At 45.6% G+C, this 27412-nt stretch overlaps 1 protein-coding gene across 4 annotated transcripts; it reads left to right on the top strand.

The window, feature by feature from the left end:
- The first annotated feature begins 17887 nt into the window (after positions 1 to 17887).
- On the top strand, positions 17888 to 25409 carry LOC120765661 (ketosamine-3-kinase-like). 4 transcript variants are annotated; one of them, XM_040090745.2, is made up of 6 exons: positions 17888 to 18044; positions 20842 to 20993; positions 22390 to 22481; positions 22969 to 23051; positions 23383 to 23505; positions 24220 to 25409. In XM_040090745.2, the coding sequence occupies exons 1-6, from the start codon at positions 17904 to 17906 to the stop codon at positions 24556 to 24558; spliced, it is 930 nt and encodes a 309-aa protein (XP_039946679.1). In that variant the 5' UTR covers positions 17888 to 17903; the 3' UTR covers positions 24559 to 25409. The 4 variants fall into 4 exon arrangements, with proteins under 4 accessions (XP_039946679.1, XP_039946680.1, XP_039946681.1 ...); XM_040090746.2 differs by lacking the exon at positions 17888 to 18044 and adding an exon at positions 19557 to 19777 and having other exon boundaries at positions 24220 to 24869; XM_040090747.2 differs by lacking the exon at positions 17888 to 18044 and adding an exon at positions 19558 to 19784 and having other exon boundaries at positions 24220 to 24869.
- Positions 25410 to 27412: the final 2003 nt, after the last annotated feature.

The raw sequence follows: 27412 nt of genomic DNA, 5'->3' as shown, positions 1-27412 counted from the left end.
TAGCTTGGGAAGGCTCTGGGTGACACGGCTCTCGTGGGACAGGAGCCGCGTTTGTGAGAGGGGCGACGGCGACGGAGCCGTCCCGCGGGGGGCCCCGGGGCTGCGGCGCTCACACAGGCGGGGAGAGCCAGGGACACGCAGGGACGGGACACGCACACCCCCGTGAGTACTGCTGGCCTTTATTGGCATCGCTAGCCCCGCGCCACGGCCGCGCCCCTGCGCGTTCCTCGGGCCGTGCGAGGCCGAGCCCCGCATTCGGCTCAGCGCCGCCGGCGGCGTCTGCGGTTGCTGCGGCGGCTCCGGCGGTACCCGGAGCGGCGGGAGGCCCGGCGCCTCCTGCGCACGCCCCGGCGGCGGGAGCGGCGGCGCCGGATGCGGCTGCGGCTGCGGCTGCGGCTGCGGCTCCTGCGGGAGCGCCGGCGGTACCGGGCCATGCTGCTGCGGGCGGGAGCGGGGCCGCCGCGCCCGCTTTTATAGCGGAGCCACAGCAGCGAGGGACCGGCATCCGCGGTGAGGTCACAATGCTCCGAGGGGAGCCCCTTGTTACACCAGAACTCTGCAGAGCCTATGGTCGCCAGTGAGGTCACAGTGCGTCAGGGTAAACCCCTTGTGATGCCAGAGCTTCACAGAGACACATCACCAGTGAGGCGACAGTGGATGGGGATGGAATTCTTCTTACGCCAGAGCTTCCCAGAGCTGGCGTCACCACTAATGTCTCAGTAGTCCTGGTGAAGCCCTAATGGACCAGGTGAATCTCTGACGGCCGAGCTTCGCAGAGCTACATCACCAGTGAGGTCACAGTAGGGGGAGCCAGCCCCTTACGATACCAGAGAGTGGAATGAAAAGCGTCACCAACGACATCACAGTTGGCAAGGTGGAGCCCCTTGTGATGGCAGTGGTTTGCAGAGCTGACATCACCAGGGAGGTCTCAGGGTCCACATGGACCCCCAGCCACACCTCCTGCATCTCCCATGCCCGGATGATGCTCAGCAGGGGCAAGATGTTGCAATGTGAAATGTGTCCTTGTCATTGCCAGGGTGGATGTCCGGCCCTGTCATTGTGCCAGAGAAAAAACCGCTGCCAAAAGAAATAGCAAAGGGAATTCCTTCCGGAGTTTGGAGCCCCACTTCAGCTGGACAGCACCAAAGGGACTAGTTTGATTGGGCAAGTAAGGCAAAAGTCACGCAGCCCCAAAAACTGGTGCAAAGGGCCCTTGTGCCTTCGATGCAGCGGGGCTGCAGAGAGGGCAAACTCTGACTTTAGAACAAAAAAGGGAAGGATCCTGTGCAGGGACTGGCCTGAAATGCCTGGAGGTGATGGCCTCTCCCAGCAAAGCAGACTATAGAAGCCCCGTGAATAGAGACCAGGCATTGTCAGCTTAAGAGATGTTTCTGGGCAGAGCCATGTGGAGGATGCACAGAGCACCCTGGGCTCACAGAGTGCTGTTCCCTTAGAAAAAGAAATGCCTGAAGTGCTAATGACTCCAAATAATCACGACAGCCCGAGGCAAGAAGGAATTTGTTACAGTTGTACTGGTATCAGTGGTGGCTGTCAGAGGACAGAAAGCTGCATCCTGTGCAGCCTCTGCCTCTACAACCTGGATGTCTTGGTGCAAGCCCTGCAGGAACCACTTGACCTTTTAAACTCTGATGCAGTGCCTGACAATTTTCTTACATTAAACTGCAACTCTGGAACTGCAACGAGTTCACTCAGGTGGAATAACAGACTGTTGGGGGTTAGGTTTGTTCCTTTTTTTTCTTGTAGAATTTTTCCCCATAAGTTGCTTCGAGACTAAATACTGGTGCTTAGATGGTGCTTGACCAACACAAAGGAGGTGGCTGAAAGTCGGGAGGGGGAAGATCACCCGAGTTTTAGGGCAGGAAAAGGACAGAGCTGGGGGAGCTGGGAGCACTTTTTGCTTCGGGCAGAGAGGACGGTCAGGCTGCTGTTTGCTGCAGGAGAAGTCCACTGTAAACAGAAAGTCCGGTCCTGGGAAATCTACCATCATCTGCTTGCGTGCCCAGGAATTCTGAGCTCTTTCACCAGCCCTGCTGGAGCTGGGCCAGCCCTGTCCAGGAGTCGCAGCTTCTCCAGCACTGCTGTAGCCCCACACCCCCCTTGACTGCTGGGGACCCCCTCCGTTCCAGCCAGCAGCCCCGGAGTTTCCACCGTTCCAGCTTGGTGCTCTCGGGGTCCCAAGGGATCAGACTGCCCCGGGCTTTGTGAAACAAAGCCCCTCGAGGTTCCTGGTTCTGTTTACTATTAATTCTGTAGTTGCTGTTTTTTCTTTGCCTTGTTATACTTACTAGTAAAGAACTCTTATTCCTTTCTCCATAGCTCTGCCTGAAAAGCCTCTTTAATCTTCTAAATTATAATAACTTGGAGGGAGGGGATTGGAATCCCCCATTCCTAGAGAGGCCCCCACCCCAAACCTAGACACAGACAAAGAGGGTGTGTATGTGAATACTTCCCTTGTCCACCTGCCTGAAAAGCAATTGCTGTAACTGAATTGAAAATCTGCTTGGTAAATTTCATTTCAAAATATACCTTTAATAAAGCTGTATGTAAAACAAAACATTCTGTTCCTTCCTCAAATGAATATTCTCATGTTTGAAACACTGTTGCAGATTGAAGCCAAAATTGCAAGTGATTTTATTTCAGTCAGTGGTGTTAAAACATTAATAAGAGCAGTATTGGTCTGGCTTACCCAGTGTCTGAATGAATGATCAACGGAAAATTTGCACATTCTGACATCAGAAGTACCACAAAATGTTAATTCCTTCTGTAAGTCAGGTTTTCCAGAGAATTCAACAAATAAGGTTTGAGTTTAGTACTTTTTCTTTACCTAGTCTTTAAAAGAAGCTGAAAAGGCTCACAGTTTTGCTTACTCAATTCAAGTCAAACAGGTTTACAAGGGGACATTTGGCTACTGCTGAGGTCACAGATCCTGGGTTCTGAGCGCTGCTAAAATTATGTCCTTGGTTGTCAGATTTATGACAGAAAAAATGTCATCAAACTAAAAAAGGAAATCAACTGAAGTCAGACTCTGCTTCACCCTCCATTAAAACACAAAGCTACTTTCTATCCTTCTCATGAACATAGAAACACTGACCGCCATGGTTGCAGGGAAATTAAAAGGAAAGGTGTAAGTGCCAGTCACCTCTTAACTATGAGAGCAGTCAGCGCTGGCAGAGCTTCTCTGCATTTAGGTCTCCAGCCTTCACCTTGACTTGCTGTGTTCAGATTCCACATCTCTGCCTTCTGGACAAGGCAGCTCCACACACTCTCTGAGCTGTGAGTTATTTTAACAGCCTCCTTGGAACTGAAGATGTAGCAGGTTTACAAGCAAAATGCAGCCCTTTAAACATACGTTTTGACTCCTTGCAACAAGAGGTCTATAATGAAAAAAACACTTCTTTAAAAAATATCCTAAAGGGTGTGAGTTATGTCTGTGTGTATATGTGCTGGGCTGGGGGCAGGAGTTGTACAAGGAAAAACTCTGAATTTTCCATGCAAGAAAATTTGTATAAATGCAGAAGCTTACACCAATACAGCATGGGCAAAATTGGCACAAGATGATCAGTTGCTTCAGTTCATCTGGTCTGAGTCAGGTTGTTACTAAAGGTCAACTAAAACTAAAACTCCTACTTGATACGTGTAGCATTGAAAAGCAGGGATTCTTTATTTGATGTATAGGGGATAACTCTAATGTCTAATTTGTTTGTAATGCTGCAATTCAATCAGAGGAATGTTGAGGGTGGAAGGGGTGTTTTGGTTTGTTATGGATAGTTTGTATCATGTTTTGATTTATTTTTAAATAATACTGTATTTTTGAAGGACAATCTAACTTTTGAAACAAGTAGTATTTTTTCCAGAAACCTGTGAAAATGGAGAAGTAATTAACAGAAGTGAGAACGAGGTAAGGATTTATGTTCCTAAACTATCAGGGAACAGTCCTGATAGCTGTTTTCTAAATGACAGCATCCTCACAGCCATAAGAACCATGTGATTTTTCAGGATATATTTACTGAATTATTCATACAGTTACGAAGCAGAGTTCATTGCCTTACCATAAATAAAATGTTATGTGTTGTAGATGTTTACCACACATAGATAAAATTATCAGTCATATATCTTAGTGTAATTTTGGTGGAATGATACTCTCTTTCAAAACTGTCTCAGCATGAGAAAAGTCAATTTAATTTATTCTTGTTTGGACAGTGGGAAACAAAGACAAAGCTTTTCTAACCTCTTCATCAGGACAAAATTTTGGATTTTTTTTTTGTTTTTGTTTTAATCACATGCGCAGCATATCTGAGTTGTTCCGTATCCTTCAGCAAGGAATCCATCAGTGATTGAAAATATGAGCCCCTTTACATACTAGAGATGGCCTGGCTCCTCTCTCCTCCCAAACCAGAGACATCTCTTTTGTAAGATCTGCATCTCCAGCTCCACTGGAACATACCTGGAATACCTGCACACAGCTCTTGCAAAGTGCATGTTTGGAGACTGCTTATGTCAAAAGAACTGGTTAGGGGCTTTTTTTTTCATGGGCAGAAGAACTGCCATCATCTCCTTTATCAGAATAAAAGGCCAAGTCTTTGGCTTCCTCAGGAGTCACAAACATCTAAAGTCGAAGAGATTTCCCCCAAAAGGCAAAGAGTGTTTGGAGGAGTGTGGTAATACCTATGGGTCAAGGGAAGGTCCTGCTGTCTAGAGCCCCAGTCCAAAGCGTCCCTGGAGCTTTACCACATTCTCTGCCTCCTCTGGTAGTGGTGCCCAGAGGGACTCCAGGGATTCAGGAGTACAGGGAGGCAGAGCATGAGCTCCTACTGGTATTTCTACTCCAAGGGAAGTGCCTCAGGCCAGCACAAATTCCGCAGCTGTGATTTCACAGGTGCTGCTGGCAGTGCTGTGACAGCCTCTGTCACCAAGGAAGAGCATCTGCAAGGGTGGGATGGTGTAGAGATGCCTCTCAGAGAACAGAGACAACACCTTCAAACAGCATCTGGCATAAGTAATGAAGGGGCGATAAACTACTTTTGAATGGGTCAGATGATAAAAAGCTCTGTATGTGAAAATAAGAGACAAAATGAGTGGAGAGAAAAGGGAGAGGGAGAGAGAGAGGGAGAGGGAGAGGGAGAGAGAGGGGGAGAGGGAGAGGGAGAGGGAGAGGGAGAGGGAGAGGGAGAGGGAGAGGGAGAGGGAGAGGGAGAGGGAGAGGGAGGGTAGAATTCTTGGAAATTCTATCTACAGGCCATTTTCTGACTGTGTCATTACTTAAAACCAAAAACTTCTCAGCTCCTTTGTTTTGGAAAACAAAGGAAAAGAGGAAGTTTCTACCTGAAGGAAAAGTCTCCCCTATGAACCCTGAAGGGCTCTGCCTCTTCCTTTCTCAGCAACAACTCAGCAGTTAGTGGCAAAAAAAAGACACGGGAGGGTGTTTGGCTGATTTGTCCAAAAATTTAACACCACTTGTAAACAAGAGCTGTGTCTGTCCACATTTCAATAGCAAGTCCTTACTGAGGATGAAAACCTTGCGCTTAGTTTACTTCAAATTAATGGCACAGAGGGTTTTCATCCTGCAAGGAGGTTTGTACCCACAAGGACAGCATTGCTTTTGCCAACACATCACAGTTTGTTTTCATGTCCAAAAAAATCCACTCAAAATTACTTCTTAAGATTCTCCTTTTGCTCTCAAAACAGTGGTTTAACTGTAATTGTTAATAGGAATGAATTTGCTTCCCTGCTCTCTCTCAGCACAGGTGCGTATTCCTACCACATCCAAGTAGCAGAGCACTTTTGCTTTCCCTGGAGCAATCTCACTGAGCCTCAGCAAGGCAGAGGGACTTGCAGGAGCAGTTCTGTGCTGGGACAGTGTAAAGTTCTGCCAGGCTAATTCAGCGAGAGGCCTGCAGGGTTTTCCAGCAGCTCTGAACCTCTGTCAGTATTTGTAGTGGTTTCATGTTCACCCATCTCTGTTTGCCAAATTTAGTGTAGTGGTTTAAGTGTCTTTTCTGCTGAGAAATAGGATTAGGAGAAAAAAAGGCAAGCAGGCTGTAATAAATTGACAAGCCAAATTCGGTAAATCAAAATTAAGAATTTTATTTTGAGACTTAAATTCAGTCTCCAATAGCCACAATTAAAAGGAACAGCATCGAACCCCAGGGTTTCGGCACTGGGTGAACGTGGTAACAGACTCTATCGCTCCGTAACCCCCTCTGTTCACAAAATGTGCCCAGCACTGCCGGTTTTTATACAGTCTTTCGCTGAGAGTGGACAGTGACCGTAGAGCTCTTGCTTCATGGTAGCTTCATTAGGTATTCATGTTCAGGTCTTGGGTCAGTTGAATAGATTCTCAGAGTGGAACAATGCTAATGGGAACAATGATTGCCAGGTCCGGAGAAGATTTGGAAGTGTTAAATTGGGCCGGAACAGATAAGATACCAATCTCCCCCAAATCATTCGATTGTTAGCACGCCCAGTTCCAGGGGAGGTACGACCACTCTCCCCATTTTCCATTCTTTTAGTTTTTTTGGTTGTCCCGAAGTTGTTCCCAGCAGAAATTCTTTCCTTCCCCAACCCCTGTGTCTCTTCCGTGCAGTTTTAGTCTCAGTTAACCCTAAACACACTTTAGGTTTACAGATCTTAAATCAGACCGAACGCAGATCAATTTTATATTGCATATCACTACATTTTTTCATTAATTAATTACATATCACCTTTCTTAACACAAATTAACTTTAGGTCATATATCACACAGGCCCAAACTTTATACCCAAAAGGTATAAAGATAGATTTATTAACACACACTAAAAGCAGAAAATGAGAATCAAAATTAAACTTTCAAAACACTCCTCCTCCTCCCCCCAAATGTTCACTTTCCCACTAACAACATAGAGAAAAAACCTGTGATTTTTGATCAGTTTCACCACTTGAAAATAATCTTTCACCAATTCTTTAGGGAGAGGAGTCTCTCTTTGTTTACCATGGAATTTCCCCCACTAAACAACCTAGAACAGTTCTCTTGTGGGTTTTAACTGTCACAAAAACAGCCACTCGAAAACCCACTTCTGTGAAATCCCTTCCCATTAGCAGTTTCCCAAGCTGCTTATGGACTCATGCATAGTGGGGTGTCATTTTTAAAGATAAACAATTCCAAAGGCAAAGGATTCTTCATCTCAGGGAACAGAGGTGTCTTCTCACTTCTTCACTGGTGCAGTGGGCTTCTCATCTCTCTCTGTTCAAGCATCTCATGGGATCACAAGAATCACAGCTATTAATTCAATATCCACTCAGTCCATCACAGATACCTTTGCTCAAATCCACAAATTTGAACAATCATCTCCCCAAATGCATATTTTTCCCATGATTTAAAGGGATAATTTACATATTCAGTTGTCCTGGTTTAGGGCAAATTTGGGAGGAAACCTCCAAATGGGGTTCCTCTGGAAAGCAAACCCAAACGGCCCCTTCCCCAACTGGTCCGGGAAAAGAACGTTCTTGGGGCAAAGTGGAAAACACTATTTAACAAAGTGCCTACAAATATAAATAATTAATAATATTAAACTGTCGGATTTCATCGCAGTGTGGCAGGGGGTGACACTCCCCCCAGGGCCCTGAAATCCCTGGACAGTCACTTGTTAATCAATGTGGTGATGGTAAAATGAATGAGATGCACCTCACTTGCCAGTCCGAGGATCGTCTTTATTGAGGTAACACAAACCGTGGCTTACTCGAAGGGGAGGCAGAGGTCAGGACCCAGTACAAGTGCAGGGTAGTGGGTTTTAAGGGACAGATTAGGGGTGTGGTTTAGGGTCTGGGGCCAACAGGAGCACAGGTGCAAGGTGGGGACTACACTGTAGCAAGCAATAAGGGAACACACGGGGAGGGAAATAACTTAACCAACCAATGGTGCCTCGAAGTAGAAGGGATTGACAAAGAATGTTCCGGAACAGGGAGTAGGGTGAGTCTTAACTGACAAACGGGAATGGAACAAATGAGGATTGACATACATTCTTCCAGAACAACAGAGGGAACAAACTTAGGACTAAACCAGTATTACAGAAAAGGGGGTTCAGGATAAACCATTGAAATTAAAAGGCAATTCATGATACATAAAGTTATTGAAAATACAATAATAACACACTGCAACATGAAACAATAAAACCTTTAGTAGTTCTGAAGTGAAATGGCAAATTCAGACAGTCTTTGCTGTGGGTTGTAGCTCAGCTTACTCAGTCTCTTATCAGTTCCCCTAGTGCTGACAAATGCCGAGGTCCAGGCCCTGGTGGGCTGCATATGCAAGCTCCTGGTGCTCTTCTGGTTTTTTTCAGTACAGAGCAGGTTTAAACAGTCCCAAGAAAAAGGAAAAAAAAAAAAAAAAATACAAAGAGCTTCTGTGCTTCAGCTAGCCAAGGCAAATTAAAAGCAAAGGAGATCTCTGTCTGCCGGTCTGTCTTTCAGATGAACCACTGTCCCTGAGCAGAATGTGGAGGAGTTTCTTCAAATCAAAGTGTGTGCTTCTTCTTCTCCCTGCTTCGCTCCCAGAACCAGTCTTAAAAGTACAAAACTCAATATACAGCAGAAACAGAACAGACGATTGGGGATACAAGCATCATAAAGTCACCCTAGGACCATAGTTCATTGCCATGGCTCAATAAGAGAAGTCCAGCGTAAGGTGGCAAACTCCTCAATCCCTTCTCCCAATTAGTCTTTTCACTCTCTTTTTAGTGACTGTCTGACTCATATTGTTTTCTACATTCACTCTCTCTCTTTCTTCTCGCTCAGCAGGAGGGTTAGGAAGTTTCATTTATGCTAGGAAAGAGTTAAATCTTGCCCAGGTCCTCTGTCCTTCAGCTGCAGCTCGAGGACAGAGCTCTGAGCAGCCAGGCAGTCAGGAATCATAAATTGCCTATTAATGCCTCCTGCCCACCCCTCAGTCTCATTGGGGCTGCTCCCTGAGGGGCCCAGGGTGCGGAGGAAACATCTCCCCTGACCTGGGTGGCAGCACGGGCAGCAGCTGGGGCGAGCTTTCAAAGTTAGCTAGATGTTAGTAGCTAGAGCTTTCCCCTCCCCGCACTGGCAGCTGCTGCAGGCCCCAGCCATGTCCTGGCCCTGCAAGCCCTGTGGGGCAGTGGGACCTGGCCTATCCAACACGGCCGGTGTTACCTGCAGGCAAGCCAGAAGGAAAAAAGGCTGGCTTGGACACAATCAGGATTTTATATGGGTATTCCCAAAAGTTGCATTCAGCTTCCTCAATGGTCAAACCATATGTCAGTACCTAAAAATTGGACTCTGATAGGTACCTGTCCCTTCCACAGGAAATCAACCGGTCCTTACAGGGCTGTATTCCTCTTTAACTAAAAACTGTGTTAACCCATGACAGTGTTCCGGAAGCACAGAGTGGGGACCCAAGGTCTTGCCTAGCTAACATCCTGCAAATGCATCTGCTGAAAGCAGCATATTCCTGGCACATCCATAGCTGGGGGATTCAGAGACATCCATTGGCCAGCACTGCCCTGAAGCTGTTCCCCTTTGGACCTCTCCCACAAGGAACTTGTTCTGGATTTTAGGATTTACACAGTGGGTTGGGCTATCAAAAATCTGTGGTCTCATTGCCCAGCTTTACTGGAACTGAGGGATCTGTGGGCACACTTGGATATTTTCCCCCAGTCACCTACACTCATTGCCAAAATCCTCAGCATCCTAATGTTTACATCTGCAAATTCCTTTGAATAACACAGATAACACCCATCTCTGTTGCAATGCATTAATTGGGTTTATATTGTGTTTCGTTGGATTTGTAATGGTTTTTCTCTGTGTCATGTGGTCTGTCCCTGCTCAGCAGTGCCCATCCCCTACACTGGAATGTAACCCAACTCTGTTCCACTCCCACCTTGTCCCTGATTGGGCAGTGGCTTGTCCCTGCCTCTAGGCCTGTCCCCCCGGGGAAAAAGCCCCAGGATGAGGGGGCTGGGGGTCTCTGGCACCAGCGTCCACAGGGCAGAATAAAGCTGTTATATCCCACCCTGGTGAGAGAGAGCAGGCTCTTTCCTTTTGCCATCGGCAGTCATCTGGTCTCATAAAGAAATACCTCATCCCACACATCTCAATTAAAATGTTAATTTATTGGAAACTGCTACAATTACACTGTTAATATATTGAACTACCAATTAAAATTTTAAAATTTCTTCAGGTTATTATAACAGTGCAGGATTTGAACTAAAGGCACGGGAGGTACCGATACTGCGGACGAGGACTGAACTCTTCTGATCTCTTTTCTGTCTGTCCAGCTCAGAGCAGCCCTCTCAGACCAGTCTCAAGGAACGTGGACTCTCTTCTTACCAGGCTCCTCAGGCTCCAGGGAGCTCTTCCCATTGCTTGTGTTGCCAGGCAAGGCTGTCTCAGCTGCAGCTGTGCTCACAGGCTGCTCTTGTGAACAGTCAGGGACAATGCTGACATCCTCCTAAGAAGAAAAACAAAACTAAGTCAACCAAAGATCACTCAGTATTTTCCTGGAATCACTTCAGGCACACTGTAACTCTTCAGGGATGTGTAACATGAGGGGAGCACTGCCCTGGTGGTTCACATGACAAGTGTTTTAAACTCCAAATTAAAGTTGCCAAAGGAAAGCTTAAGTTGTCACAAAATGATCTTGGCAAAACATGAGCTCAGAAAAACCAGAATGCACCAAATGAATCATGCCCTCACACTCCGACCCTGGCCTATGCCACAAGCTGTAAGAAATCAGCCAGCAGAAAACAGGTGCTGTCCCTGTCTCTAGGCTGTATCTGAGGCGAAAACGGAGGAAATGAGGAGCGGGAATGGCTCTCTGTCTCTAAGAATTTCATCCCATCCCAACAGGAACTCCTGATGGTCACTCTGGCTTCAGGCTCTTCTGGCAGGGAAAAAGCAGCCGTACAAGAGAAAAGTTCTTAGAGTTGCACCTATGATGGTTTAAGTCAGCTATTAAGGATGGTTTCTTCACCAAAATATGTTGTCAAACATTGGAACAGGCTGCCCAGAGTGGTGTCACCATTCCTGAAGAGACTTAAAAAGGAGTAAAAATGTCCTATTTGCATTTGGCATGGCTTCTGTTGGCCTCAGTTACACCCTTTTTCTATTTGTCCAAGGCTGTGCTATTCTGTTCTACCATCCGTGTCAAAACTTAGAACAGTGTGATGGACTGCCCAGAACAGAGACCCAAAGTCCTGGTGACACCACCTGCCAAGGATGGAGCCCAGTGCAGCAGACAGAAAGCTGTAGCCAGCTGTGGCAGGACTCTTCTCCCAGGGAACAAGAAAAAGGATGAGAGGAAAGTGCTGAGAGTTGCACTTGGGAAGGTTTAAGTTCCCTATTTGGAAAGGTTTCTTCACCAAAAATTGTTGTCAGACATTGGAACACTTCACCCAGGACTGTGGGAGGGATTCCTGGAGGGATTTAAAGAGAGGGGTAAATGTGGCACTTGGGACTTGACTTCGTGGTGAGATTGGTAGTTTTGGGTTGACGTTTGGATCTGGTGACCTGAGAGCTCCCTGCAGACCTCATTCTGCGTTCCTTTCACTTGGGGATTCAGGGCCCCGTCGCTTCCACAAGAGAGATGTGACACTGAGAGGACTTTGGAGCAAGCTCCCACTCAGGGATATTGCCCTATCCTAACCCCCACTGCATTTTTTGCCCCAGCAGGCTTGGAACAGGAGCAGCACGGGATGTGCAGCTCTGCACAAGCGGGCCCATGTGTGACACTGGGAGCCTGTGCCGCCGGGCTAGGGATAGCTTGGGAAGGCTCTGGGTGACACGGCTCTCCTGGGACAGGAGCCGCGTTTGTGAGAGGGGCGACGGCGACGGAGCCGTCCCGCGGGGGGCCCCGGGGCTGCGGCGCTCACACAGGCGGGGAGAGCCAGGGACACGCAGGGACGGGACACGCACACCCCCGTGAGTACTGCTGGCCTTTATTGGCATCGCTAGCCCCGCGCCACGGCCGCGCCCTGCGCGTTCCTCGGGCCGTGCGAGGCCGAGCCCCGCATTCGGCTCAGCGCCGCCGGCGGCGTCTGCGGTTGCTGCGGCGGCTCCGGCGGTACCCGGAGCGGCGGGAGGCCCGGCGCCTCCTGCGCACGCCCCGGCGGCGGGAGCGGCGGCGCCGGCTGCGGCTGCGGCTGCGGCTGCGGCTCCTGCGGGAGCGCCGGCGGTAACGGGCCATGCTGCTGCGGGCGGGAGCGGGGCCGCCGCGCCCGCTTTTATAGCGGAGTGGGGCAGCCCCGCCGTGACCTCAGCCGAGACGTCGCCTCTGCGAAGCTCTGGCATCACAAAGGGCTCCGCCGCACCCTCACTCCCGTGGGAGACTTTGATTCCCTCGGAATGAAATCCGCAATTACACAGCGATTCTGGTTTGCCCGGCTCTCCTCTAATAGCAACAACCTTTATAAGAAAACAAATAAATGTTTAAATAAAATAGGGCTGGTTAAACGGAAATGCTAAGATGGTGCTTGTGGAAATAAATTCAGTCATTTGTTACACAGGGATCTCCTGGTACTGCCAAAGTTCATCTGTCAGGTGCCTTCAACTTTCAGGAGCCAAACGTGTGTTCGATCACTCGAGGAAGAGGAAAATAGCAGAGTATTGTCTGGGGATCCAGTGCTGGAGCTGGGAAGGATGGTGGAATGGCTAGTCTCAAGTGGACCCGGTGCTCAGCAACAGCCACCATGCCGGGTGCTCAGAGACACCGAGACCAGCGCAGTTGGTGCAGCTTTCACTCTCCTGCTTTGGAGGAAGTGGCCTTGAAGTTAACGATCCTGTGATAAAAATAGAGCCCTGGGCATCCTGTGGATCCTCGGGTGCTCCTGGGCTCCAGGCCTCCACATCCCTTCTCTTGGTTGCCACTTTCATTACCTGTGTGGTACCATCACCTACGTGGTGCTCAGTAGGGAGCACCCATTGCTGGGTGCCAATTCTTCAATTATTAGTGATGTCCTTGCTCTGCATGGAAAGAAACGGCCAATTCTATTATTTTCTTTACAGACTACGTTAAAAGAAGAAAAATACAAGTTGTAGTTAAACTTTTAAAAAATGTCTGTGTTGGAGAAGAAGTATCAGCATATCAACATCCATATACTTCACGGGGTTGTTTTTTTGTTTTTTTTGGTTTTTTTCCCCCCATTGTCTGCACTCTGTCTCCAACTGGTGTTTAGGGCACCAGGGATCACCCTTTGATATTTCCCATCCTCCTTTATGAAGTGACCACATGCCATCTGTGCATTTTGGCAAGAACATGAATCAAGTCACCAGAGACTGGCAGAAGGACCTTCTATTTTTGTTTTATTTCTGCTCCAGCTAGAAAGGCCAGACCATGACTGAGCCTTTTGAGAGTGGATCCTAAAGAAGGGTCTGGTGACTAAACTTGCAAGTGCTCAGCTGGCCTTGGTGCCACTGGAGTCCCTGGCAAATGCAGCTCTACAGCCACAGAAATGTAGGACAAGCCCTGCTGGCACTCATCTCTAAAGGTTCTTGTCCAACACCACCACACAAAGCAGGGCTGACTTCAAAGGCAAATGCAGTTTCAAAATCACCCCCTGTGGCACAAGTCTGTGTTCAGTGAAGTTCCAAACCAGTGCATGGTAAGAGTTCAGGAGCAGAGGTTGTACCTGTGCTGGACTAAACACGGGAGTTTGGGCAGAGGAGGAACAATTGTCCATCAGTGCTTGACACTGTTTAGACTGTGGGGAGAAGGCTAAAGTCACATAGAAAAATGGAAATTTCCTGCAGCTACAGCATTCTCAGTGTGGTAACTCTGAACCCCAGTAGGACCTCTTAGAGAAACATCCTTCAGGTTGCAGTGGTTCTGTGGCTCACTGCATTAGCAGTGTATACTTCCTTAGTGTTTAAGGGATTTGGGGGGCTTTCAGAGTTCTGTTTTTATTTTTTTTCCCTCATTTTTCAATTTATAAGATAGCCTCTGCTGATCTTAAGAACTATCAGAACAGAATTCATGACAAAGAAATATACCTGAAAATAATCATACTGCAAGTGTAGGAGTATTTGCTGGTACAGTTCTTGCATTCAGTGTCTTTTCTTCATGTTGGTTTTGTTCAGAAGCATCTTTCTACCTTCTCAGCATGTGCAAGTTGCAGTTGAGGTGCAGATCCATGTAATCACAGGGAATGCTCAGGCACCTTTTGGGACTGTCCATCTTGTCCAAGAGGTGGTTCAAGCCCTCAACCATCCTCATGGCCTGTCACTGGACTCACTTGGCTAGGTGAGCTCTCTGTCCTTTGGGGAGGTGACTCCCACAGTGACATCCACATCATTTCTTTGTTCCTTGGTTCTTATCGGCTGGCCCTGAGCTGTGCCGCTGCCATCTGTGTCCAGACACTGTAACCCTGCTGTTCCATATAGTGCCTCCCCTGCACCTCTCCTGCTCTGCCCATCCATCCTGAGGAGCCTGAAAGCATCCAACAGGGCACTGAATTCACAGGACTCATCTCATCAGCTTTCACTCATGCCAAGGATGTCAAATCTCTGGGATTGAACCAATGCCTCGAGCTCCTCTCATTTGTTCCTCATGCTGAGTGCATGCTCCCGAAGCAGATTGAGGCATCCCATTCATGCTTGTTTGTTCAATTTTTGGCACAACGTGCCATTTCTTAGAATTGGTGAGCCAGGTTTTAACAGGTGCCTCCTGTCAGGTATCAGTGGATCAGTTGAGTAGATCATTCTGTGGTGGACAAATGCAGAATTTTTCTCTTGACACCAACCTCGGAGCCAGGCATTGGCCTGACAGATCTGCCTATTCCTATTGATGTAATTGAGCGCTTTGGGAAGAATTGAGGAAATATTTTTTAATTCCTGGTGACTTTTTGGTGGCCCGTTTGTGAGTGGCTCGTTGCAGGACCCCGCATGGGCGCACGGCACTCAGGGACACACAGGGGCACCCACGGACACGTGGGGACACCAGGGACGGGACACGCACACCCCCGTGAGTACTGCTGGCCTTTATTGGCATCGCTAGCCCCGCGCCACGGCCGCGCCCTGCGCGTTCCTCGGGCCGTGCGAGGCCGAGCCCCGCATTCGGCTCAGCGCCGCCGGCGGCGTCTGCGGTTGCTGCGGCGGCTCCGGCGGTACCCGGAGCGGCGGGAGGCCCGGCGCCTCCTGCGCACGCCCCGGCGGCGGGAGCGGCGGCGCCGGCTGCGGCTGCGGCTGCGGCTGCGGCTGCGGCTCCTGCGGGAGCGCCGGCGGTAACGGGCCATGCTGCTGCGGGCGGGAGCGGGGCCGCCGCGCCCGCTTTTATAGCGGAGCAGACATGACGTTACCGGTGAGGTCACAGCGGCCACATGGACGTGCCCTGATACTCCGCAGACTTCTCTGATTTGGACACACACATTCCACAACTTCAGTATCAGAATTCTTTAGATCCTTATGAACGTTGAGGCGTGTCGGCTGACATTTATTCATTTTTTTACTAGATTGCTAATGTATTTTGGGCAGAATTATTATTTCAAATTCCCTCGTCCTGTGCCAGGACACAAAGGGAAATCATGAGGAATTCCCACTGATGCTCATACTCGACGAGTGCTGACTGATTTTTGCAAAACGAAACCAAAGTTGTTCAGCGCTCAAACTCCAGCCATTTGAGCTGTCTTTGGTGCTGCTTTAACGCGAAGAACGGGAAATTCTAAACTCCGCAGAAATGCTTACATGCCTTAATTTTCTTTTTATCTTTCCTTCCTAGTGTAGCCCTGGCTACTGTGAACTAAAGAATGGATGCCAGTATCTGCACAACAATCTGTCTTCCTTTAAGAGACTAATATAGAAATTTGGCAACAGGGAGCAGAGTCCGTTGTCTGCTTCATCCAGGACTTGTCGGTCAAGTGTACCTTATTTATTTAAAACTTTAGGTTAATGCCTGTAAGATTACATATGTCGTTACTTAGTGTAGCTCATGTATTTAAGAGGATATAAGTTAGCATCAAGCTTTCCTATTAAAGAAGTTTCAGCATTGTAACTACTTCCATTGTTGTCTATTATATTTGAAATGGAGTTCTTTTCTGGTCTTTTTTTTTCCCCAGGGCTTTATAATAAATTTATCAGTAGATCCTGGAGAGGCAGTGCCTCTACTATGCATCTGTGCAGATTTTAAGAAAAATATTATAGGACAATTGTGAAAAGTGCATATTATATGGCTCTACGCAAGATATTTACTATATGTGTTGTGTTGTGCTAATTGTTAATGTTGTATTAATATTTTGATAGTATGGTAAATGTAGTTTTGTAGTTAAAATGTAGTTTTTATGTACCAACCACAGGAAAATGTAAATCTTTCAAAGAAAAAAGAATTTACTACTTTCTTATCAGAAGAGACCAGCTCCTCCTGCTTCTCTCAGCCTGGTGGACGCCATAGAGATTAAAGGAAAAAAAAGTGATACTAACCAGAGACAATTCTTTGTTTGAATGGAATTTATGCATTATGTATGAATTGTATGAATATTCAACAGGCTATTGTTTTTAAGAGATAATCCTTTGTTAACAGGGGTCCTTCTCCAGAGCTTGTGGTTCGGGAGAGGCACCCACACGTCTGTAACTTTGTTTTTATTGTCTTGTATTATCCTAACTCTAAAATTGTTCAATTTTTTACTCTAATTCTATTTTTATAACCATCTGATTTACTATTAAACTTTTAAAATTTAAAAAAAAGTGATTGGCGTTTATCACAACAATGATCTCAGGCACATGGGATAGTGGGGATGTCCTGTGCAAGGCCATGAGTTGGACTTGATAGTCCTTGTGGTGAGACATTAATTTTGAAGAACTAAGGATTTTTAGGAAAGTTAAGATAATAAGTTGCTGAATGAGCTGAAGTAAGAGATTGGTAAGCTTTGTTCGCAGTTAACAGAAGCCGGATCTTAGATAAGCTATCCTGGATTTAGTAACTCTTTGCTTGTCAGCTTTATGTTTATGTAGCTGTGCTTGTAACAAAAACCAAAATGCGGTAAATAAGATAACTGCAGACTTCTTGCTTAAATAACCCATTCAACACAGGAAACTATAAGTTTTACCAAAGATTCTTTGTCACGAATGCATTGAAAAGGTAAAGGTCAGGACGAGGAAGACTCATCTTACTTCCTCATTTTGGGTGACCCCTCCCCAGAATAGACCCCTGACTCATTTTAGGAAATAAACTGCACAAGCTTAATAGCCTTTTTTTTTTTTTTTTTTTTTTTTGCCAATTAGCGTACGAAGCGAGGAATGGGAGGTGACGGGGTATGAATATGTATTTGTATTTTGGGTATTCAACCTTCTGTAAATAGAAGGCTTTGTAATTACCTGTGAATTTTGCAGTGCGTTATTAGGGAAATATCCCGAGTGCTGCCCGGCCGTAATAAACATACACTTTCTAACTTTAAACTGTTAGAGAGTTTTTGTCCGTCACAGTTGGGTATCGATACTAGATCAATACCCACATTTCTTTAATAAGTCAGTGGGTCCCTTCGAACTCAACATATTACGTGATTTTGTAATTGCTTCGGTGATTAAGAGGATAAACCTGAACATACGGGAGAACTGGCATACGAGGAGCGAAGAGAATCTTTTGACAGCAGCGCCTCAGCCGCCTCAGCCGCCTCAGCCGCCTCAGCCGCCTCAGCCGCCTCAGCCGCCTCAGCCGCCTCAGCCGCCTCAGCCGCCTCAGCCGCCTCAGCCGCCTCAGCCGCCTCAGCCGCCTCAGCCGCCTCAGCCGCCTCAGCCGCCCTTTGCCCGCTCCATCCCGCCCCCTCTCAGCCCGTCCCGTCCCTCCCTTGCCCGCTCCATCCCGCCCCCTCTCAGCCCGTCCCGTCCCTCCCTTGCCCGCCCGGTTCCACCCCTTCTCGGCCAATCCCTTCCCTCCCGTCCCCGCCCCGGCAGTCGCCGCCATGGAGGACGCGCTGAAGCGAGCGCTCGGCACAGCGGTGCTACGGCCGACCGGGCACACGGGGGGCGGTTGCATCAGCCAGGGCCGGAGCTACGACACGGATCACGGTCGGGTGTTCGTGAAGAGCAACTCTCGGTCGGAGGTGTGGCGGGGTAGTGATCGGGGATGCCGGGTGGGCAGGCGCCGCGGTGGGGAGCAGCATTCCGGGCCTGGTGTGGCAGCAGGAGCAGGGCAGTGGCCGTCCCTGTCCTGAGCACTGCTGAGGGACCACCTCGAATGCTGTGTCCGGTTCTGGGTCCCTGACAAGGGGGAATTGATGGGCTGGAACGTGTCCGGAGAAGGGAACGGAGCTGAGGAAGGGTCTGGAGCGCCAGGAGCAGCTGAGAGAGCTGGGGAAGGGGCTCAGCCTGAAGAAAACGAGGCTCAGGAGGGACCTTCTGGCTCTGCACAACTCCCTGACAGGAGGGGACAGCCGAGGGGGTCGGGCTCTGCTCCCAGGGAACAGAGACAGGGGGAGAGGGAACGGCATCAGATTGTGCCAGGGTAGGGTCAGGTTGGACATCAGCAGGAATTTTTTTCCTGGAAAAGGTTGTTAAGCACTGGAAGGGGATGCCCAGGTAGATGTTGGAGTCCCCATCCCTGGAGGTGCCCAAGGAATGTCTGTACAAGGCACTCACTGCTGTGGTGTGGGTGACAAGGTGGAGATGGGTCAAAGGTTGGACTTGATGGTCTGCGAGATCTTTTTCAGGCTGACTGATTCCCTTGTGGGATGATGTGGTATCAGTGTTGTTGGTCCAGGACATGCAGTACCATGATGTGCTGTTGTCATTTATGAAGGGTAGCAGTGGCATAATGGTGTCTGCAAGTGCTGTGACAGTGACTAAGGCAACCCACTAGGTATAAAATTGTCTGTCTATAAAAAGGGTGTGTGCCTTCCGTGGTTTTAACTAAAACTTAATTCCTTGCACACAAGAAAGAACTTTTCTCAGTAAGTGATATTCTTTCACAATTGTTCAAGCTTTTCTGCTTTGCCCTTTCAATATCTGGAACACACTGTCAAAGGTAGATACTTGCATTTGACAGAGATAAGTACAATGCAACTTATTTCTTCAGCATCCTTTGCAAAAACAGAGATCTGGTGGAATTTACTTTAAAGATACTCAGTACTTGTGTTTATCACATAAATAGATTCAGTAACAGAATAGGAGTCAAAACTTGTATTTGCCCTTCATACCACGCAAATGTGTTTGAAGGTATGCATGCCACTATATCTATTCCAAATTTCTCTGCAATTTCTGATCAAGCTGGGAGCTGAATGGGGGTGGTAGCATGGCATAATACAGGAAGGTTACCCTGCCTTACAGAAGAGAGGTTGAATTGGTGTAGCCCTTCCTTAGGCCTTTGCTAATTCTGTATTTAGCTATGCAATCCAACTAGCTGCAAGATCAGGCTTGGGGAGAAAAAGAGATCTGCATAGATTTTCTATTCAGCAGTTTCATTTTGTATGCTTTTGTCTGTGTGTGGATCCTGAGTGCTGGCTAAAGCAATCTTTATTGAAGTGCTTTAATTGCTGTGCTGTGTGAGCAGCAGCTGCCGTGCATCAGCAATTCTCACTCTCTTTGAGCAGCTGGCTTTAGCCAAGTGTGATGCTTTAGACAGAGACACAGTATTTCCTGATATCCTGTGGACACAGCTAACTCAGCGGGTCTTCACTCTTGAGACAAAAGGACAGCCAGAGATGTCTCCTAGAGATGGTCAGAGGGATGGAGCACCATGAGGAAAGGCTGGGGGAGTTGGGACTGTTGAGCCTGCAGAAGGGAAGGCTCTGAAGACACATAATTGCACCGTTCAGTGCCTGAAGGGAGCCCACAGGAAGTATGGGGTGAGACTTTTTACAAGGACCTGGAGTGACAGGGAAAAGGGGGATTGTTTCAAACTGATAGAGAGTAGGTTTAGGTTAGATATTAGGAAGAAATTCCTGACTCTGAGAGTGGTGAGGCCCTGACACGGGGTGCCCAGAGAAGCTGTGGCTGCCCCTGGATCCTTGGCCGGATTGGACAGGGCTTGGAGCAACCTGGGATAGTGGACGGTGTCCCTGCCTTGGCAGGGTGTGGGACAAGGTGGTGTTTATGGATGTCTTAAGGCCCCTTCCAGCACAAACCGTTCTGTGATTGTCTCTAGGCTTTGGAATTTTTAGTTGATGTCTGCTGCAAATTGTCCTGTGATGGTGTTGCATGGATCATTACTAAAGGGTCATTCTCTTTCTATTTTATTCATTCTACTTCCCTGCTTTTGCTTTTACCAGATATGTTAAATTTCCCATGTGCTCTTTCTGCAACCCCTGCCTGACTCTTGTAGAGAAGCATTTGTTCATGTGATGAGTGTCACTGATCTCAGAGGAGGAACTCAGGAGAATAGATTTTCCTTGGTGTGGGTAATAGGTACAGAAAGAAGTCCCAAATTCAGAATGTCTTCCAAGCAAATGCAGATGGTGGTGGCCTGGGTTGTGCAAGTGTGATAAGAGACATTTTGCTGCTACAGTAAACTCCCACCCACACCCTTCCCCCATGAGGTGAAACACCATGGAAAACCATTCTGGTGAAAGAACTGGAACACAAGTCTGATTGGGGCACAGCTGAGGGAGCTCATATTTTATCTCTAAGCAGTTTGCACTTCTTCAGTTGCAAACAGACTTTCTAAATTACAGAGAATTCTAGAACCTAAGTAATTTTCACTCACTTTATGAAGTAAAATTATCATAAGTGTAAAACTACTGACACGTCTCATGGTGTGGCTCTGTCTGTATCTTGTGTGTGAATAAACATTTCCTCCAACCTTTCTATGTAGGTTTTACAAAATCACTTGGTTTTGTGTAAGTGCTTTGTTTACCTGTGAGTGATGCTTGTGGATAGTAACACTTTCCCTTTAATATCTGTCAGGCCAGAAGAATGTTTGAAGGAGAAATGGCAAGTCTGGAAGCCATCTGGAAAACACAGACAATAAAAGTGCCTAAACCCATCAAAGTTATAGACCTGCCTGGGGGCAGTACTGCATTTGTGATGGAACACTTGGAAATGGGAGGCTTAAACAGGTAAAACAGTGTTATCTTTGCGTCCTTTAACCAGAAGTTTTGGTTGTTATGATAGTTAAATCACTTGTTTTCTTAGGGTAAATGGTTTCATTTTTTTCTAAAGCGAGTCAAGAGAATATGGGAAATCACACAGCAGAGAGCTGTATAAAATACTTCATAATGCCTCACCTAGCAAACTGATAATACATCCCAAAGTGAGTCTGGGTTTTGGTTAGTTTTGGGTTTGTTTGCTTAGGTAATTAGTGATTTTTACAGTAAGGTTTCTTTTCACAGAAAGGAAAATGACCAGCCTGATCACCTGTTTTGTGTACTTGCTATCTATAAATTAATCAGTATTTTATTGCTTGGCATGGTTGTGCAGAGGCACTTCCCCAAATCAATTAATCACGATTTCGGTATTTTCAGCTCTTACCTTAATTTTGATAGTTTCAAACTATTGACCCTTCTCTGTGATGAGAATATTAATGAATATGATGAATTAATATGATGAATTAATCTGTCTGACTCTTAGGGAGGTGATCATGACCAATTTCTCATCTCTCTCAGAATTTCTGCAACCTGTTTAAGGTCTTGTCCCTCATCCTGTTTGTTGGTAGAATTTGTAATTCATTAAGAGCCCTCAGTGAATCCCTAGAGAAAGGGCAGAGATGTTGCTGTTTTGGGCTCAAAAATGGTACTTTTGGCATGCAGATTTCCTATTTGAACAGGAACAAATTGAAGAAATAACTTTGCCTTAAATGACAGTGCCTCGAGAACAGGGAAAGTTGAGAAAGGGCAAAGACAGAAAAAAGAATGTAATTTTGTTAACATGGGAGGCAACTGGTTGTAATATCTATTTGTAATTACTACATGACTCTTCTGAACCACATAGAGGATGAGGTTTTGTTAAAAATAAATAATGATAATGAACTAGGCCCCTGTGACTCTCTCATCATCTAGGCGTATAAGAGAAAAGCAGCTGGAAGGAGCAGTAGAAAGAAAAGGATCAGCCTTGTTTGGTTCTATTTCCCAAATACAGTTTACCAGAGTTAAAAAAAAAAGGCATAACATGTTGTGCATGCTTTCTTACACATACCTTACTGAAAGTCCTTACAGAAGTGATACCACACAGAAATTAGAATTAATAGCTTCTCATTGTTAGTAAATTTATGCTTGCTGCTCACTTCCACTTTCAGTAGTGGTGTCAGAAACAGCCAAGTAAATGCATTTTATGTTAATCTGCAGTCTTGATAGGAAGATAAGGTGTTTATAACTGGAAAACACTGAAAAATTATTTTGGTACAGGTGTACAACTGCTTTTACTTACTTGATAAATCTGTTCAAGTAACTACTGGAATATCAAGACCTGGTTCTGTTCCTGTGTTGGTGGTACTCAGATCAATTTTTTGTTTCTTAGACATTCAGCACTGCTTGGAACTCAGCTGGCTGATCTTCACCTTCATAACCAGAAACTTGGAGAGAAGCTAAAGAAAGAAGGGAGCACAGTTGGTACAGTACTCAGATGTTTGCAAATTTAACCCAGTTAAAATGCAGTTTTACAAAGCAGTTAAAATGACTTTTGCTACTTCAAGACAAGTTAATCTTTCCCTGAGGGCAGCATGAGAATAGGTTTGGATGAAACAGATCCAGGCAGGGATTATTTTTGCTTTTGTTTTCACTGTATGGGTCCGTGAAAGCAAACCACTCAGTTTTGGACACTTGGACACAGTTTTGGAGCCCAGACCACAGTTTCTACAAGGACATGGTATCAAAGCAGATACAGAATCTCAAAATACAGTTTTGAAGAGTAGAATATAGCTGGTTTACATTGAACTTTAAATTTAAAAAACAACCACATTTTAACCATAAAAACAACATTAAAGTGCATTTTTTTTTTACTCTCAGTAGAAACAGCATTACGTAGTTTTAAAGGTTCATTTGTGTCATGGATGCTTAGTATTTTGTCATTGTTGAATTTTTTTCTTTGGTTTGAAAGGTAAAGGTCAAGGGCAAACAGAAGTCCAGTTTGTGGATCAATTTGGCTTTCATACAGTTACCTGCTGTGGTTATCTTCCACAGGTAGGTTGTACTTTATCAGACTGATAGAATTTTAAATTAACTTGTTTTCCCCTCAGTGGCACAGAGGGTCAAAATTATCATAATGGAAATAAATTAATTTGGACACTGATATCTCTTGAATTTCTTGGACTTTATTCAAGAGAAAGTTATTCCCCTGTTTTAACATTCAATTAAATTATAGCATTTACTGTTCTGGACAGTACACAGCACAAAGTTTACTGTCCTGGCACCAGCACACAGGCTGTGTGATCCTCAAAAGGCTTTATTTGAAAAAGAAGAAAATCTGCCTCTTGTATGATGTAGAACTGACATGTTCAGTCCTGTTCTTCAGGTGAATGACTGGCAGAATGACTGGGTGACCTTCTTTGCCAGACAAAGGATCCAGCCCCAGATGGACATGGTTGAAAAGAAATCAGGTGACAGAGAAGCAAGAGAACTTTGGGCAGAGCTTCAGGTAGGAGCAATTCCCTCCGTTCTCACTGTTGGAAGAGTTTGGTATTGTCCTGGTTTGGGACAGGTATACTTAATTTTTTTTTCTTAAACTGAAGTTCGAGTTTGTTGGTTTGCACCAGATTTTGTTGGTAAGAGACTCCAGTTTTTAGGGATTAAAATGTCCTTATTCTAAGGTATAATGGCATTTGCCCACATTGCCCTATGCTAACATTCCAGAGTGAATTCCAAACTGCTAGATACCACCTTGCCTTACTGTTTGGGAAATACTGGATGGACTTCATATTCTCATTCCCTGTAACATGTCCATGATAAGAAATGTACACAAGCAGTTCTATCCTGCACATTGTCTGTTCATTCACTGTTTGCCCCTGACTAAGTGACTGCACTATTGGCTCTTTGGGTCCTACTTTTTGGAAATCTGGTCAGACATCCTAGAGCTTTCTAATGATGAAGTGTTGGTGATTGTTGTTACTAACCCTGGTCAATATCTGAGTTTCAAGGTTTTTATTTTCTTGCTAAAGAAGATTTAGATAATTATTCTGCTCCTGCCTTCTATGACATATAAGAGTCTTCAGGATGTACTTAGCATCTCTGTTGACCAGGTCCTATGGTGTTTCAAATGTGAGGTTTTAAGACGTTTCAAGTATGCAGATATACCTCTACATTTTAAAGTGAATGACTGTGTAATTTACATGTTTTGCTTTCCCCCCTGCAGCTAAAGATACCCAGTTTTTTCTGTGGTGTGGAAATCGTTCCTGCTCTCCTGCATGGGGATCTCTGGGGAGGAAATGTAGCTGAGGATGATTCTGGTCCAATTATCTTCGATCCAGCTTCTTTCTACGGCCATTCAGAGTATGAGCTTGCAATAGCTGGGATGTTTGGTGGCTTCAGCAGTTCTTTTTATTCTGCTTATCACAGTATAATTCCCAAGGCTGCAGGGTTTGAGAAACGCCTGAAGCTTTATCAGCTGTTCCACTACATGAACCACTGGAACCATTTTGGTTCAGGATACAGAGGATCGTCTTTAAACATTATGAGAAACCTTGTGAAGTAACTTGCTGCTTAAGCCAAATACTCTTCCCATGTTTGGAGGGCCCCATACTTGGTGGTGCAGCTGCAGGAGCACTAATGTTAAAAACGCTCATGAGACCCTTGACCTTGTTAAAGACCTAGAACCAGTGACTCCTGCTGAATACCAAGTGTACAATAGTCATCCCTTTTTAGCTGGGGATAACTCCATGAGGGAAAAATCTAAGAAAAGAGATTTGCACAGTGAATAAAGGTCTCAGTGTCCAGAAAGCACATGAGACTGTGCAGGGTAGTACAAATAAACACCAAGGAGATACCTAGAAGTTGCTTGCTGCATTTTGCTGTGTCTTCCTCTCTCTTTCAGCTCTTCATGTCCAGTTGTGTGCATGAGAGCAAGGTAAACAACACTGAAAGTCAGAGCTTGAAAGTCAACAGGAAAATTATGTAACAGGAACTGTTAGAAGGGATTTGGACTTGCTATTAATTTTCACAGAATCAGAGTGGGTGAGGTGGGGGGGGGGGGCGGGGGGGAAGGGCAGGATCACAGAATGTCATCTAGTCCAAACCTCCCTTAGCAGATTACTCAGGATTATGTCCAGAGGCTTTTAAAGACTTCCAGAGTTTTGCTGATCAATTCCATTGGATGCAGACTGTTGGTGCCTCCTGGAATGCTTGTAGGCTGTTCTGTGCTTTCTGGTCAGTGGACTTTTATCCACAGCAATTTTGCTTCCACCAGAAGTAGTTCTCTTCTTTTATTGGGTTGTGCTTTTGTCCAGTAGTGTGCATTCTTAGAGAACTTTCCAGGTAAGACACTTTCCATGTACACAACTTGTGGAGGTGTATTCTCTAATGAATAAAAACCTGACATGCTTCACATGTACGACTAAAGTCACTCAAAATCCACCTAATCATGAAATAAGATCAGCTGGAACTTTATATTTTGCATACCTCAAAGAAAACAATTAAAATATAACTTAAAAGAGGAAGGAGGTCATGAAATGGCTCACAGGCTGTAACGCTCTGCTTCCCCACAGGAATGCCTGTCAGGTAATTTTATTCCAAGGGGGATACTACTGCTTATGCTTTCTTATACCAGTGTGTTTATCAACAGTAGTTTATCAGCCTTATTCTGGCACAAGGATCAGTAAACTGTAATGTTTATGTCACTGGGACCACGAATGTGCCTAGTGTCAAGGCTGCACCACTTGCGCATCTGTGCTCGTTAGAGTTCTAATGCAGACTTAAGAGTGCTGCACTGTTCACTCTAAAATATTGTCTGTGAAGGTCTCCCAGGCACTCAGACTAAGGAGGGGAAAATGTAGACACCTCTGGGCTCACTACATATCTGGATAACCAGGATAGCAACAGAGTCTTCCTTTCCTAAACTCTCACATGACAGTCCCCACTAATTGCATGCTGTATCTGTTGTGGTAAGAGACATGAAACTGAAGGAAGTTAACTCACAGAGCAGCACTTTACTGGTGTCAGAAGTCCTTGATGGTCCACAAACTGTGGCTTTTGCCTGCAAGGAGATAATACTGAAATTGTTCTCTTTTTGATGTAGGCTGGTGGTGGTGCTTCTGTGAAAGCCTACCAGGTAGGTGAGAAAGATGCATGATTGTAACATGCACTTTAAGTGTTGGGGAGTAACTTTTATTAACTAAAACTGCTTTGCACCTGATACTGGCAGATTACTGAGGGTTTTCTAGTTGCTTGTTTGACAGTTACACAAATTGGAAACAAGTTTGAAGAAGACTGGTATTTGATACAACTTTCCTTAATTCTAGTACTTTTCTCGCTGGGTGTTTGGCTTTTGCTACAAAAAATCTGCTTGGTAGAATAGGTTTTACTTCTACCTTGTTGCCTGAATAACGGATTTCCCAATTGATTGATTATTGTTGTCGCTATTGTTGAATTAAAACCTTACATTTTGGTTTATTCTTGGGGAATTACTTGCTCTGACCTGTTAAAGATCCTTAGTTTGTTAGATAAATTATGATCATCAGAGGTGTTTCTGGGGATGTGCGTGATCAGGGATTGTTTTGGAGCAGTGCATCACTGAAGAAAATTTACATGTTCATTACAGTGCAAGTCAAGATGTTAATTTTCCTAAAATACATAAATACTCTTCATTATTAGCCAGGGGAAATGAATATGAAAGTGGATTTTCTGTCAATTGTAGTTGTGAAATAAACTTATGGATAAACAGCAAATCTTCAGAGATAACCTTTTCCTAAAAGAACTGAATCAAAATATTTTTGTGATTGAAGAAAAGTTTTGTTTATGCAAGTTATGCAGATAGAAACTATTTTTAAGGTAAAGATATTATGCTCAAATTTTCAAAGCTGTTTTTTGCTGTTAGTAAGATCCAAAGGGGTGTAGAAAGGCAGACAAATGGAATGTAACAGGAATCTCTGCTATACCATGGATCCCTTGGCTCTGAGCTCTACTCAGGCTGCAGCCACCTGGAAAAACTGACTGCAGATAAAAATGTTGCCCTCCAGTGCTGATTTTCCTCCTGCTTCTTGTCTTCATTGCTGTTATAAAATAGATATGGTGATTAAAACTGCTGCTGGGCTCTTCTAATAGAGAAGTCAGAGCAGGTGGGAAGTGCTACAGAATTAGAATGTGACAAAAAGCTTTAGGGGGAAAATACATTTCTGATAACCAAGCCACACCACAATCACAACAGCTTTATTATTTTTTCCTTGTAAATATTCAGTTACTTTTGGTTTTATTTGGGTGTTTGTTTGCAGGTTTGTTTTGTTTTTCCTGTAACAATCAAACAGAAAAATGAATTGAGGTTGCTTTCATGATGCAGTTATAAGGCTCTCTGTCATTAGTTTGTTCCCAAACCACTTTGTTCCTTTCCTCGTGCT

The sequence above is a fragment of the Hirundo rustica genome, chromosome Z (genome assembly GCF_015227805.2).
Source record: "Hirundo rustica isolate bHirRus1 chromosome Z, bHirRus1.pri.v3, whole genome shotgun sequence".
Taxonomy (NCBI): domain Eukaryota; kingdom Metazoa; phylum Chordata; class Aves; order Passeriformes; family Hirundinidae; genus Hirundo; species Hirundo rustica.
The sequence above is the reverse complement of the archived record's forward strand: the minus strand, read 5'-3'. Positions and strand labels throughout refer to the sequence as shown.

Coding starts and splice junctions, on each gene's coding strand:
- LOC120765661 (XM_040090745.2), top strand. CDS start 17,904: ATGGAGGACGCGCTGAAGCGAGCGCTCGGCACAGCGGTGCTACGGCCG. Junction 20,994..22,389: donor GAAATGGGAGGCTTAAACAG/GTAAAACAGTGT, acceptor TTTGTTTCTTAG/ACATTCAGCACTGCTTGGAA. Junction 23,506..24,219: donor AACTTTGGGCAGAGCTTCAG/GTAGGAGCAATT, acceptor TCCCCCCTGCAG/CTAAAGATACCCAGTTTTTT.